At 36.1% G+C, this 16,379-nt stretch overlaps 1 protein-coding gene across 1 annotated transcript in view; it reads right to left on the bottom strand.

Annotated features, from left to right (window-relative positions):
- The window catches only part of SCAMP1 (secretory carrier membrane protein 1), a 102,355-nt gene that overhangs the window by 76,262 nt on the left and 9,714 nt on the right, over positions 1-16,379 (bottom strand). The window contains exon 2 of the mRNA XM_036278784.1: positions 3,660-3,737. Within this exon, the coding sequence (XP_036134677.1) occupies positions 3,660-3,737 (78 nt within the window). The remainder of the gene's footprint in view (positions 1-3,659; positions 3,738-16,379) is intronic.

Below are 16,379 nucleotides of genomic sequence, written 5' to 3'. Positions count from 1 at the left end.
TACCCTGTCTTCTAATTCACTGATCCGGTCCTCAGCTTCCTCTACTCTGCTTTTTAGACCTTCCAATGTGTTCTTCATTTCTCATATGTCATTTTTCATCTCTTCTTCGTGGTTTTTAATTTCCAATTGGTTTATTTTCAGCATCTCTATGTCCTTACTCATGCTGTTGTCCTCAAGATCATGGCTCTGAATTCTAGTTCTTTTAACTTGCCTAACTGCTCCACATTGATCTCATCTTCGGTGGAGGTCTCTTGTTCTTTCATTTGGCTTTTGTTTCTGTGTTTCACCATTTTGACTATCACAGTGGGCTTTGGAGCCTGTCAAGTTTTCCCTGTGGGTGTTGGTGTTCTGCTGTTTGTGGCTCCCTCTCCTGGGTTTAGATGAGTGAGGGAGGACCCATGTTAAACACCACTGTCAAGTCTTACTTTCCTGGTTAAAGTTGCTAGCCCAGGAAAGGTACTGTTATCCTCTAGCTTTTTGCCTGGAGGCTAGCAGTCGAGGTTACTTGAAGAGTCTTGGGTTGTCAGTTGATTGAAAAACTCCCTCAGGTGCTCAGCATAAGGGGATTTCCTGAGGGTGAGGCAGATGCTGGTTGTTAATGAGCCTCAATTAGCATTTCAATGGCCCACAGGATGAGGTTGGATATTGATGGAGGGGCTGCTGCCTCTCTCCAGAGCCCTGGGAAGGAGCAAGATGGCCACCTGTAGAGCCGCTTGGGTGTTTAACCCGAGGGCGCTGCTCCCAGCTAATGCCCCTGCTGTCTGTCGGCTCCCAGCCCCCATCTCGCGCCTTCACAATCCTACCAGGAGAGAGTCAGTGTCCCTGGTTATATGGTCCTCGCAAGCTCCTTTTCTGTTGCTTTTTCCCGTCGATTTATCTGTGTTATAGTTGTAATTCCAGTTTGGTTCTGGGAGACAGTCTCTGTAGCTTCCGGTCACTCCGCCGCCATTTTGGAATTTTTTTCAATTTTTAACTTTTTAAAAAATTATTTCAACTGTGTCTTTCACCATGTAAAAAGTTCAATGGAAAATACATGATGTTGTCATTACAATTTTTCTTGTCCTGACACTCAGTGTTTCACTGTAAAGTCGCTTGTCATTACTTATTGCATAGCTACCTACTTAAACCTTTCCTTGACTATAAAGTCTCAACATTTAGGACCATAATTTACATTTTTATATTTTATTTTTCCTGGATATATCTTATTTATGTAATTTTAAAATTCCAATTAGATGAGAAATTTTTCACATACCAGGACTATATATCTTTTATTTCTTAGACATCTATCTCTAAAGACAGTACTACCAAATGGAAAAGGCAAAAGTTTTATAGAAAACAGATGCGTTAGTAAACCAGTTCTTCCACTTACAAGCTGGATGACTTTTGTCTTAAATACTTTATTTAAAAATGTCCATTTTGGTGCTGGCTGGTGTAGCTCAGTTGGTTGAATGTTGTCCTGTGCACCAAAGGGTCACCAGCTCGATTCCCAGTCAGGGCACAGGCCCAGGTTGTAGGGTTCAGTTCTTGGTCAGGGTATGTATGGGAGGCTCTCACACTGATGTTTCTCTCTCTCTCTCCCTCTCTCTCACTGATGTTTCTCTCTCTCACCCCTCCTCCCTTCCTCTAAAACCAATAAAAACATATTTTTTTTTTAAAATTCATTTTGAATGTTATAAAAATTTGTAAGATAATACAAATAAAACACATGGCACAAAGAAGACAACTTGATAAAGAATGCTATCACTAATAAATATAATCTAAAGCTGCTATCAAGGTTAAACATATTTCTTGCTAGTAAAATCTTCTAAAAAATTATATGAAAACCTCTTTTTATTCTTTTTTTTTAATCCTCACCCGAATACATTTTCCCATTTTTTGTTCAGACAGAGTGGGAGGGAGAGAGAGGGAGAGGGAGAGGGAGAGGGAGAGGGAGAGGGAGAGGGAGAGGGAGAGAGAGAGAAACATAGATGTGAAAGGGACACATCGAGTGATTGCCACCCGCATGACCCAATCAGGGCCGGGGATAAACTGCAACCGAGGCACATGCCCTTATCAGGAACCAAACCTGGGTCTCTCTGGACCGCAGGCTCTAACCGCTGAGCCAAACCGGCCTGGGCTCTTTTTATTCTTTATCAGCAAACTTCAAAAAGTCTTGTTCCCATTTCCACCCCCCAAATGAAACTACCATTTTTTCATGTCAAAACTGGTCCACTTATTGGCCATTTCACATGGTTCAATATGAAATTTACTAGCTCAATTAATATTTTAGTGATCCCAGCCTGGGTTTCGGTTGCTACATGTAAGTAAAGGATGTTAAATGAGGGTTTTAAAATAAAATGAAATATAAAAGTTCATTACTATTTTAATGCTATTACTTTGTACAAAGCTCTTCTGAAAAATAAAATGTTAATATAATAAATCTTAAAAAAATTTCCAAGCGAACCCCTACATAATCATTTTTTTTTTTAAATCCTCACCCAAGGATATTTTTTATTGATTTGAGAGCGAGGAAGGGAGAGAGCGGGAGAGAGAGAAACATCAATGTGAAAGAAAAGCATCGATTGGTTACCTCCCATCATACCCTGACCAGGGATCAAATCTGCAACCTAGGTATGTGCTCTGACCCAAAATCTAACACACAACCATTTTGGGGTATGGGATGATGCACCAATCAACTGAGCCACCTAGCCAGGGCTCCTACATAATCATTTTCAATTATTTTGTAGACTATGAAAAACAAACATCAGAAAAAGGTGATCAAGTAAGGATCATTATACTAATATGTACATCTAAGCATACAACTGAAGAACTCAAATATTATGAGGATGACTAACATTTCAAGAGCCAACCAACTGTTTAAAATTAGGAACCTCATGAGTATGATATTTAAGTAAGACAAACACAGAGACAAAATTATTTGCCAAAGAAATTTTGAGGGAGAATTCTCAACAGAACCTACCTCAATAGTTCTCAAAACTGTTCACAATAAAGGGGCTAAAACAAAAACAAACAACCTGCTCTAAGAGATTAGGGTCCTAATCAACAGTGTAATAAAGCTCCCCTGGTGTTCTATATGCATCCAGGATACAGAACCCCTGATCTACAAGGATTTTTTTCTCATACTCCTCCATTTTATAAATCAAGACCAAATTTTGAAGAAAAGAACATGTTCTAGGCCAGGTAAAGTCCCAGAGGTTCTAGTCTACCAGAGCTAGTACTATTCAGAATAACAATTCAAATGACAATCATACAAATATTCATGGTATAGTTTCATAGATAGGTCTCTTTCATTGCAAGAAGACATCACCCCACATTACCTGAAGACAACATATATACCAAAAATATACATCCCTCTCCTATTTAGAATACTGCAGTAAGATTTATATATTAGAGGAGCCATTAGCAATTTAACTTGTAAAACATAGAAGAAAATTTGCATTATTTCACTAGGACCATCAAAGTAATTTTCAATTACTACTGACATTCCTTCCTGGTTAAAAAAAAAAAAAAGATTAACTTGCTAAATTCTAAATAAAATACTAACATCTTGTTTTAAATAAATTTAACCATTCAACTAAAAAAGAAACCATAATTGATATACAACTGCTATTTAATTTCACTTTAACATTTAAAAATAGTCCAATTAAGAATAGTCTTACTGTTCTGGAATCCGAGAATGGATTGTATTCATCAAGTCCTGGTGGAACATTTCTTGTCACCTGTGTAACTGATGGATCCTAGAAGAAAATTTGAAGGGAAGAAATATTACATATCTTTTAAGACACAATTTTGATATTTACAAAACATTTGCTTGGTCACCCAGCAAAGCTAACAGAGAAAAATAAAGCGGATTATCAGATTTATGCAGTCCCATTTCAACAAAGTTGAAATTTAAACACACAGCCCTTGCACCCTCAAAGAAAAACAAATGAAAACTGGGTTAGATGTAAAACAGCTGCTAGCTATTTCATAAAGACTGAAAATAGACCACCTCTTAATAGCGATGGAACTGACTGCACAAAAGCATCTTAGTAAATCTGGGGAAAACCCACCATCTTTTCCTTTGGGTTCCACAAAGAGTTCATATTCCTTTTTATATCTTCAATCCATTTTTTTCTAATACAGATTTCAAGTACCACATTACAAATCAATGTCATGTACAGGTAACATTTAGAGCATTCAAGATTAAGTGCTTCTTACTTGTTTTATTCTACTCCAACATTTCCACTGACTGTAGTTTATTTTCCAACATGATCCTGAACTGTCTCCCCTTTCCCAAGTATAATATATGCCAGTTTTTTCAAATCTAAGTATGATGCAGCTAAGTATTATGCAGTTGTAAATGGTGTAAGGAGATATACACACTGCCATGGAGCGAGTGAAAAAGTAAGGCGCAGAACAGTGTAAATAAGATGTCACCTTTTATTCACAATGGAAGACAAAAATAAATCTGTTTATGTTAATTTTTAAAAAGTAAAAATAAAACAAAGAAACTAATAAAAATGATTACATATAGGGAGAGGAAGAGAACAGTGAGGACACTGCATAGGCTTGGAAGCTGGACTTCTTTGAATGTAACTTGTGTTCAAGTTTTTTACTTTGGAACCATGAAAATGTTTTTCATAATTACAGAAGAAAATTGATTCAAAAAGAAGAAAGGGAAGAGACAAAATGTAGGATCAGAAAGGTGAATCCAGTTTAGCCAGCATATATACCATCAATGTTATTCTCGCAATGCTACAGGAGTACACTGAGCCCTGGCCGGTTTGGCTCAGCAGTTAGAGCGTTGGCCTGAGGTCCAGAGAGACCCGGGTTCGGTTCCCGCTAAGGGCACATACCTCGGTTGCAGTTTGTCCCTGGCCCTGGTTGGGTCGTGCGGGTGACAATCACTCGATGTGTCCCTTTCACGTCTATGTTTCTCTCTCTCTCTCTACTTCCCACTCTACCTGAACAAAAAATGGAAAAATGTCCTCGGGTGAGGATAAAAAAAATTTTTTCTAGAGGAGTACACTGAGTCCACTGAATCCCAACTCTCATTTTACAAACTCATATATCCAATTATCAAGTGTCCTAAAATTCACATTAAGTTCTTTTGTTAAAATCCTACATAAGGTAGAATTCAGTTCTATAGAGACCCAAAATAAAATCATTATTAATTTTCTACTTTTGACTACAATAACTAAAATATACTTGTTTTCTTCTAGATTCTAGAAAAGTTTAATCCAAGCTGAAAGTTAACTGGCAATTTGACAAAAATCATCGTCTCAAGTGAAATGAGTTCATTTCCAGTTGGCCTGGAATTTCTCCTAATGTAGTATTAGGTGACAAAGCAGTAGAGTATATACAGGATATGCCAGGAATGATTTAGGAATTAAAACATAATTAACCTTTCAAATTGGTTTTAATAAAGTGTTGGCCCTGGCCGGGTAGCTCAAGTGGTTAGAGTGTCATCCCCATCCCGATACTCCAAGGTCGTGCATTCAATTCTCCGTCAGAGCATATTTAAGAATCAACCAATGAATGCGTAAATAATGGAAGAACAACAGATGTCTCTCTCCCCCACCCTTCTCCTCTGTCTCTAAAATCAATAAATAAATAAAATTAAAAAATAATGTTGAGCCCTGGCCAGTTTGGCTCAGCGGTTAGAGCGTCGGCCTGCGGTCCGGAGAGACCCGGGTTCGGTTCCCGCTAAGGGCACATACTTTGGTTGCAGTTTGTTCCCGGCCCTGGTTGGTCGTGCGGGTGGCAGCCACTCGATGTGTCCCTTCACGTCGGTGTTTTTCTTTCTCTCTTCCTTCCTCTCTCTCCCTCCCACTCTATCTGTACAAAAAATGGAAAAATATCCTCGGGTGAGGATAAAAAAAATAATAATGTTGAGGAAGCTACAGTCTCTAAACTGAGAAAAAGCAGCAATGCTAAGTGTATAAGTAATAATCAATGATCTTCTAATGCTTATTAAGTACCCAGCACTTACTTATATTATTTCCAATCCTTGGTATAATTTTCCCTGGTGGACAGTATTATTTCATTTTTTCAGAGAAAGAAGCTATGGCCTTTAAAAGGTTAAGAAAGTTCCTCAAGGTCAATGAGTTTATAACTGAGACAAAATATGGAGCCTTGACTTTCCAACACACACATATATATGTAGATATAGAGAGAGATATAGAGATATAGATATATATACTCTTTCCCTCAGATAATACCAAAAATAGAGTTTACCACAATCACAACTTGATCACGAAAAGACACTGGTTGAGCTGTTTATTAGTGATTTCAAAACTTTGACAGGAAAATTTGTGCTTTCTCTTCCACACAATCAAAATGAAATTGCTCCAACTGATAACTTGGTTGCTTCTATGGCAGTGGTTCTCAAACGTAGTAGGCACTGGAATCACCCATTAAAACCCAACTGCTAAGCCCCACTCTGAATGTATTTGAATGTCTGAGGTGGTGCCTGAGAATCTGTATTCCTAACATGGAAACCATCTGAGGCAGTCTTATTTTATCGACTTAGAGGAGTATACTAGGCTTCTGTATTTTATTAACATTCAAGAAGCAAGTAAAGACAATCTTTAGAGTTTAAATATCCTATTGGATCTGTCTATGCATAAATATTAAAGTTCTATCTTAATGTCATTTAGTTAATCCAAGGCTATTCTGTGAACCTTTTAGTAAAATAGGGGAAATGTGACAGATGATCTCCCTGGTCAGTTGCAGCTCAGAAATGTTATGCTATAGATTGTAAGTCTTTATTGTTTGGAAAGCTGACTACCTGTATTCAAATCCCAGTTCCACTAATGAAAAACTGTAAACTGAACAAGGAACTTCATATTTCATTATGACTCAGTTTCTCTATGTGGAAAATGTATCTTATAGGTCATGAGCTACCACATGTAAAATGCTTCATACGGTCCCTGCACATGAAAAACAGTGATAGCTGAAGCTATTATGATTACCACTACCAACAAGCTAAGAATGAACCACGAAAACTCTCAGGATTAACTGAGATATCAAGGAAGTATAGCACATCTTATGTAATGAATAGGCCCAAAACACCCACAACCACTTTCTGAGGCAAGCAAGCTGAAGCAGTTCTGTGCCCAACCTTTGTGTCATGTGACCCTATTACCTTAACCAAGTATGAAAGAATGAGGAACTGGCATCCGTACCAAAAGCAGCCATTTTTAGAACTGGCCATAAGAAAGTCTGGCAGACCCCAACAGAAAAAGTGACTCTATACTGGATAATGACTAATCAATCCAATTAGACCCCATTTTTTGAAGTGCTCTAATATAAGACCAAGATTGGTAGCAGCAGCAGAACCTGACACTAATTATGATTGAAAGACAAATGGATGCTAAATTATAAGAAGGTGACCTGAAAAAAGAGCAGTAGGTACAGCATCTGAGGGGAATGGCAATTGCTCAAGTTCCCAATGAGTCACCAAAGCAAAAACAGGGCCCACAGAATTACTGCTATTCTAATTAGTAAGGAATGACTCGGTGTTGCAGGAGTTTCCACATGTCCAACAGATCCTCAGAAGGGCCTCATGGTGATGGGAAAAGGAGGACAAGGTGTGAGCAGGGCAGAAGATGGAAAAGAGGGTGACAGAGATCAACCCTCTAACCTTCACTTAAATTGGTGCAACTTAATTTTTACCTGTTTTATATATATTGATTTCACATGAAAATGGCTTCCACTGCTTGGTGGAAGGAAGTTGAAGGGCAGGAAGGTGTGGATTGAGGAGACAACTTCTTAACTTCCAGAGACTGGATCAGTACAACTGCAGAGAGTGACTGTTGGACTTCCTTCCCTCTCAGAAGAATCCTTACAGTAAACCTCCATCACCTAAGGTAACTTGAGCCCATCTTCATGCCTTAAAACCAGAACAGGTGAAACCAATATTGTTTGTCATTTTGTATTCCATTAAAACTCTATGTAACAAGAGTTTGATGCTATTAACTATATTTAAACAAAATGTGCTGTGAGGGAAAGATTTTAGTAAGTATGAACACTTTCTGCTCCCTAATATACATACTGATCCACAGCACACTTACTGATCCACAACACACTTACTGATAAACTGCTGTTAAATCACCGTTTAATTTAATTCATTTTACCTTCTCTCTCTTCCCCTTCAAAAATGAGGGAGGACAATACAAATATAACTCTAGTCTTTAATTTATCCTTTATTTTTCTTAGTATTAGATACTCCTAACAGTTCAAAAGTTTAAGCCAACTTGGCAATACCTAGCTTGGGGTGGGGAGGAAATCTCTCTCCATATCTAAATTTCATCTCTTCCCATATTTTCCCATGAGCAGTTATCCTTTTCTCTTTGTTCAACTGCTTCCTCTCAACAGGATGGCTCACACCTACATTTCAAGTCTCAGTCATCCTTAAAATGCACACAAGCAAATAAAAACAAAAACATTCCTTCAACCATATCATCACCCTCAAGCTTCTGTAAGCCATGGCTTTCTCCTTTCTAGCTACTTCTCTACGTGCCGCTGCCCCTCTACCCCAGTTGAAGATGCTAGGATTGCTCAGGTGTAAATTGCAATACCCTTCTTACTGGTCTCACTCCCATGTTCTGACCAGTTTCCCAATCTATTCTTCACAATAAACCAGAATGAGTTTCTCAAAACACAACCCTGCTCATGTCCCACCTACAGATTTGATTAATGTGAGAACAAATGTATATTATTTGGTTTATGCTCTTAATAATCAAAGAGCATATTTTAGGTCTTTGAAAATTTATAAAAACTTGGAAATGAACAATGAATAACTGGTGAAATCATTTACAGGTAAATTCTCACAGTCTACATAAGTGACTGCTAAAGAAGACGACCAACTTAAAACCAGCAGTACCTACTGACATTCTTTTGCATATCAGACACAGCATAGGTGAAAAGCCATCTACTATTAAAATGATACATTTTCCTCATCTAGACCTGTGCTATATAATATGCTAGCCACTAGCCACATGTAGCTCTTGAAATGTAACTAGTCGAAATTGAAATATGCTGAAAGTATAAAACACACCATGTTTCTGATTTCAAAGATTTAGCACAGAACAATGTAAAATATCCCAATAATTGTTATGTGCTGGAAAAATATTTTTATTTAGGAGGGTTAAATAAAACATATTATTAAAATTAATTTCACCTGGGTTTTTTCCATATAGCTATTAGGTAATTTAAATTATATATGCAGTACAATATACAAGGTGGGTAAAAGTAGGTTTATAGTTGTAATACAAATAAATAATAATTAGTAAATATGAGAATAAACTCTGTGTGTCACATACTCACAACTATAAACCTACTTTTGCCTACTCCTTGTACATATTTCCATTGAACAATGCTGATGTAGGCATTACAATTTTTTCAAAACTGGCTTATATTGTAATTTCACTTTCTTTCATCCACTTGGGTAAATTCAGTTGTTAGCAAAAAAGAAAACAACAAACTCAGAAAGCTTAATTTCCTCTAAGTTTTTCAAAATTATAAAAGATGACAAGAGATCTGATCAGAAGCTTCCCAATCCTATGCTTTCATATGACATAGCGGACTTTACCACACTTTCTCACTTTCCTCACACATTTCACATGGGGTGCCTAAAGACAATACTTTGAATATTAAAATAAACATTTTTAGAAGAAAATACATATTTAAAATTATATCAAGGAAGCCAATAGAGTTTTGGAAAAAGTTAAAGCCAAGACAGATTCAAGGAGAGAGAGAATTCATCTAGTTTAGCACAATACTAGACTCTTTATCTTCTGTAATCCTCAAAACAGCCTATGACTTACATTCTATACCTTTTCTTTCATTGCTGAGAATACTAGCTCAGAGATGTTTAAGTAATTTGCCCAAGTCATATAGCTAATAAGTGAAATGGTTAAAATTCGAATTCAAATCTGACTCCAAAGACCAAGTTGTTAGAAGAAATGTAATAAAGAATACAAATCTATGTTTAAAATAGTATTTTCTCGAAAGAAAGAGGTTGAATTAAACATTGCACTGCTTCACAAAACTTAATTAAAATACTCTTCAATAGCTCTGTTTTAATCCAATCAATGTTATGCACTAGACTAGGCAATTTAATTAAACAAGAAAAGTCAAACTAGGGGTGAGGCCCTGGCTTCGGTGAAGTAAAATTTTGTCCTACTCTGTATTTCCCAGGGCTACTATAATCATAGGAATTTAATAAATACCGTGGATTTCACTTAACAAGAAGACATACTACATTTTCTAAATGCCCCATTTAAAACACACAAAAAAGGAACTTCAGGAAGCCATTAAAAATCTCAGCAAAACAACATGTATTTTAGCAAAAATTTTATAACTCATTATAAGAAGTGCTTAATAATTACTAGAAATTATTCACTAAATCCTAATTTTGAAAAATTGATACTCGTTTTCATTACAAGAGTTATAAAAGTCTTACTCAAACCTAAAAGAGACTCACAAATTAATTTTCATGGACCCAAATCAGTCCTTAGTAAATTAGAAATAACTGAAGCAATCACACCCAAGCAGATTTATCTCACAAATGCAACTTAAAAGCTAACAAACGCACCTTATATTGTACTATTGTCCATGTTAACACTAGCATTAAATGCCAAAAAATTATTATTTCATTATTTATTACACTCTACATTCTAAAGAAGAATTCTTCGAAAACAAAACAATTTCTGAATATAATTTGGGGAAAATTTCCTCCAGATTTAAGTCCTTATATAAGGGACCTAAATAATATTCAAAGCAAGAAAAGAAATTCTAGTTTCTTAGTCCACAGTCAAAATAAAGAGATCTCATCTTTTTTTATTATTATTACATTTTATATTATCAGCAGCACTTTTATATTATCAGTTGCTGTCAGAAATCATCCATATTATCCTTATTAAAGCTATTACATGGAATAGTTATAGTCCAGGGTTCTGTAGTTATTGAGTAAACTTGGAAATATTAACCTCTGTGTCTGAATTTCCCCATCCATAAAATGAGGGAGGTGAACTATTACAATACGTAAGCCTTCTTCTCTGCATTTAGGGGAAATGAGGCTACAATCCTGACCAATTCCTCTTTTTCCTTTAAGACAACTCAGGCATCAACTCCTCAGAAAGTTCTCCTGCAACCTGAAAACCATTCTATTTTTTGTTTCATCAAATGCTATTCATCAAAGCATTTATCATGCATTATGTCTCCCAACTAAAGTGTAAATTCTTTGACATCAGGGATCCCTCTTCTTTATCTCTGTATCTCTAGTGACTAACACAGTATCTAATTCACTTTCAGAGCTTCATATATGTATGGCTAAATAATGTCAATTGTAATCTCTTGAAGACAACTGATTTTGATGCTCTTTAATCTCTAATAGTCACAGCAATTACACAAAAATTTTAGCTACTGTATAAAGACCTTATTAATCTGGCAAACTCTCCAGTTTAAATGTAATGATTAATAAAGACTGAATTTACTCCAAGTTATATTTATCATCTAACCAAAACAACAGAAATTAGTCCACTAGCACTTAAAGAATTAGATGGTCAATATGGTCAATAGGCAAATACTATGAGATATCACTGAAGTAAAAAACAGTCCTGCTATTCCAAATTGCACACTGTATTATGTAGTACCATATCTGAGTTACATGAACTACATGAAAGTCAGTCAAAAAAAAGAGAGAGAACATGTCTAAAGATGGAGCAGTGGCAAGAAACCAAACAAATGACTTCTTAAAGCAATCAAAAGGGTAAAGAACTGAATATTTAGATAGTACCAAAATATTGCACATCTATAATAAATCCTTAAGAAAGACTTAAAAAATAAACTATCTTTAAAAAACAGAACCTTTGGCCATAAACAAAAATTAATTCAAAATTAATCAAAGCCCTAAATATATGCACTAGGACTATAAAATTCTTAGAAGAAAACACAGGTGTAAATCTTCATGACCTTGGGTTAGGCCAGCAATTTTCAACCAGTGTGCTGCAAGAAATTTTAAAACATGCAATACCTGACTATTTAGTCAGGAGCACTGACCTCAGGTATTGCATATTTTAAAAATCACCTCTTGCAGCACACCAGTGTGCCTCTTGTGATATACTGATTAAAAATCACTGCCTTAGATTGTCAAATTTAAAAAAACTGACAACAGCTCGGGCGGTGTGGCTCAGTGGACTGAACATCATCCCATGAACTGAGAGGTCCAGGTTCGATTCCTGATCAGGGCACATGCCTGGGTTGCAGGCTCGATCCCCACTAGGGGGCATTCAGGAGGCAGCGACCTATGTTTCTCACGTGGATGTTTCTATCTCCCCCTTCCTCTCTCTCTAAAAAAATCAATAAAAACATATTTTTTTAAAAACTGACTACAGCCAACACAACAATAGCTGTCTGGTGTGAATGAATCAAAATTATACCTATTTTTTGTTAGATCAGTAAAAAACGTATTTTCTGATGTGCTGCAGCATTTCAGTAGTTAGTTTATGTGTACATGAGATAAAAAAGGTTGAAAATTGCTGGGTTAGGCAATAGCTTCTTTGATATGACAGCAAAAGCACAAGCAAGAAAAAAATAATTGGACTTCATCAAAATAAAAACTTCCTGGCTATTAAGTATACCATCGAGAAATTAAAAAATAACACACAGAACTGCAGACAATTTTTGCAAATATATATTGATAAGTGACTTGTATCTAGAATACATAAAGAACTTTAACATGAGCCCTGGCCGGTTTGGCTCAGCAGTTAGAGCGTTGGCCTACGGTCCAGAGAGACCCGGGTTCGGTTCCCGCTAAGGGCGCGTACCTCGATTGCAGTTTGTCTCTGGCCCTGGTCTTTCGTGCAGGTGGCAGCCACTTGATGTGTCCCTTTCGCGTCGATGTTTCTCTCTCTCTCTCCCTCCCACTCTACCTGAACAAAAAATGGAAAAATGTCCTCTGGTGAGGAGGATTAAAAGAAAAAAAAGAACTTTAACATGATAATAAAAAGACAAATAATTTAAAAATGGGCAAAGACTGTGAATGGACATTTTTCTAAAGAAAATATACAAACAGCCAATAAGCACATGAAAAGATGTACAATATCATTAGTTATCAGGGGAATGCAAATCACTTAACAGTTCTAGTAGTTTTTTGGTGAATCTTTAGGATTCTGTATATACAATATCATGTCATCTGCCCCTTTAATATATGAAATACTAAAATACCAGAGCCATTACCACTAAATGTGCCAAGCAAAGACATGTGAACAAATGTTAAAAGTTCTTAATAATTTGGTCATACTGTAGGCACTTAAGTTTTAAATGTAGTTTTTCCACCTAAGAGTAAATGTATAGTTCATAGGAGATTTTCTTATGAAACAAATTCTGGCTTAACAAATAACCTACTCTTGATAGCTTGGTGGTTAAGCTCCCCAGGCCAGTACTTAAAATCACAGCACCACCAAATCTAAGCATTCTCTACAATATATCTGTGGGGGGGAAATGTTCAGAATTCCAGTGGGGAGACCAAGAATTCATTTCCTTCTAGCTTCCCATGACTTCAAAAAATAACCATAATATTAAAAACTATTAGACTCAAATATAATAAGAACACTATATGTCCACTTCAAAATTCACCAACATTAAATTACAACTTTCCAAAACTTAAAGAAAACTTACAAGGTGATTTGTAATAAATATAAACTGAGCTCTCATTATTACCCTCAGTTCAAGTTGTTATATGTATAATGGCTTCTAAAAGCCCTAAGCTTTGTAAGACAACCAGTAATTTGTATGTTTATGTCTTTGTTAATATTTCTGTTAATTCCCAAAAGTTTAAAAGTTAATAAAAATTGGAGTTTGCCTCAGAAAATATAGGCAATTTAGGGATGAAATACGGGAGAATAAATAATTACATGTGGCAACTGAAGATAATCTTTTTTTTTTTTTTATCCTCACCCGAGGATATTTTTCCATTTTTTGTACAGATAGAGTGGGAGGGAGAGAGAGGAAGGGAGGGAGAGAGAGGAAGGGAGAGAGAGAGAGAAACATCGACATGAAGGGACACATCGAGTGGCTGCCACCCGCACGACCAACCAGGGCCGGGGACAAACTGCAACCGAAGTACGTGCCCTTAGCGGGAACCGAACCTGGGTCTCTCCGGACCGCAGGCCGATGCTCTAACCGCTGAGCCAAACTGGCCAGGGCGATAATCTTGCACCATTATTTATTTCCTTTATCTGTTATTTTAGGAGCTTCCCATCTTTGTCTTGATTCAAGGAAAACACACACACACACTCCTGGAACTATAAGAAATGTAAAAAAAAAAAAAGAAAAAGCCCAAAACTAAACATGGAAGGCAGAAAAATTAAATAATTTCCTAAGGTCAGCTAGCTAGGAGGCAGAGAAGCAAATAGGTGGCCAGTTCCAGACCCATTTACTCCTTCCTCGAATCCCCCTAAAACCAGGCTAAGAACACAGAAATGTTTGCCTATAATACATATAGTTCACAGAATATGCAAACTCAACTCCACATGTGGTTAAGTTCCCCTGAGATTCAAATATAAATATTTCCGTAAAAAGTTGTTTTAACTAAATAGAAAAAGCATGTAATACTCTTGTTTTTAGTTTGGGGAATACATTAATTTGTATTTTTATAATATGCTACTTATTTGCAAGCAAATTCACTAAAATTTATGGCTGAGATGCCAAAAATTACAGCTAGGCCATAAATAAAACCACAAGATTGACTAAATCAACCTAAAACCAGCATTAACAGCTCTAGGAAAATGGCTAAATGGTAGTAAAACTACATTAGTACACCAGCCCTGACCATGACTACTAGCCAATATGCTTGCTCTTTTCTCATCACCTCCCACTTTCATTTCTCACCACTTTCCATATATATTTCAAATCACCATACGAGGATTGGAGGATTCCCACAGGTAAAATGGCTGCCAACAGCATGTATACAACTTGGCCACTGCTTATTTTTCTTGGAGGAAGTGGAAACTGCCAGTATTCACTGTATATAAAATGTTTCTACAATATGCATTGTTTTGACTGTGCCTGATAAGCAAAACCTTTAATGGCTAAATATACTAGGTCACTTGCATTCAAATGTCGATTTTTTCTTAACTATCAATCAAGTTAAAATTATCTGTGTATAACTATTACAAATCCCTTCTCCTAGTTTGATCCCACCAATACTCAATGTCTGATCCCACATGACGCAAAATGTACACCTTACAACATACACTTATTCCCTTGCTTTATTAGTTTAAGAGGTTCCAATATTTTTGTTTATATGCAAAAATGTATTCAGTAATTCATCTGTATTTTGTAAAATGAATGGAAGTGTTTCTTTTATGGAAAAGGAAAAAACTCAAGTTGGTAATATTGACAGCATGTTCAAAATTACATTCTAAAAACAAATGTAAAACCTATTATCACTCTGTTTAAAAAAATCTTAAAGCAAGCAGAAATGTAGAAGTAGTTGCAACACTGGCTCTGGCAATTTTGAAAGCTGGGCAAGCTAATATATATACTCCAGGGACAATCATCAGGTATTTGTGAGCCATTCTGCATGAACTATAAAGGACTTTTTAGATAAATTATTCCATTTGTTTTGCAAAAAATAGATTAAGAAAGGGAGTCAAGATCATTCAATGGGGAAAGAAAAGTCTGTTCAACAGTGTTGGAACAACTAGATATCTGCATACAAAAGAATGAAGTTCAACCTTACTTCACACCATGAACAAATATTAACTCACAAAGAGCTAAAACTTACATAACTCTTAGAAAAAAACACAGCATTAAATTTTTATTACCTCAGATTTAGCACAGGACTCTTAGATACAATATCAAAACACAGGCCACAAAATATAGGTAATTTAGACTTAATCAAAATTAAAACTTTTGTGCTTCAAAGGCCATTAACAAGAAAGTAAAAAGATAGTATCAACAAATGAAAGATAGTATCTGTAAATCATATATCTGGATAAAGGTCTTGTACCCAGAATTTATAAAAATCTTTATAATTTGGCAACAAAAAAAAAGACAAATAACCCAATTTTAAAGTAGGTAAAGGATCTGAATAGACATTTCTCCAAAGAAGTTATACAAATAGCCAATACGCACATAAAGACATGATCAACATTACACAGCCATCAAGGAAATGAAAACCAAAACCACAATGAGATACTTCACACCCACTAGGATGGCCAAAATCAAAAACAGATAACGGGTGTTGACAGGGATGCAGAGTAAGTGGAACTCTCATACACCTCTGGCCAAGAATGTAAAATGGTGTACCACTTTGGAAAATAGTCCAGCAGTTCCTCAAATGATTCAACATAGTTACCACATGACCTAGCAATTCTACTCCTAGG

This window comes from Molossus molossus, unplaced genomic scaffold, assembly GCF_014108415.1.
Source record: "Molossus molossus isolate mMolMol1 unplaced genomic scaffold, mMolMol1.p scaffold_m16_p_3, whole genome shotgun sequence".
NCBI classification, from domain to species: Eukaryota; Metazoa; Chordata; class Mammalia; order Chiroptera; family Molossidae; genus Molossus; species Molossus molossus.
Note: the sequence above shows the minus strand (reverse complement) of the source record. Positions and strands in the feature narration are given on the sequence as shown.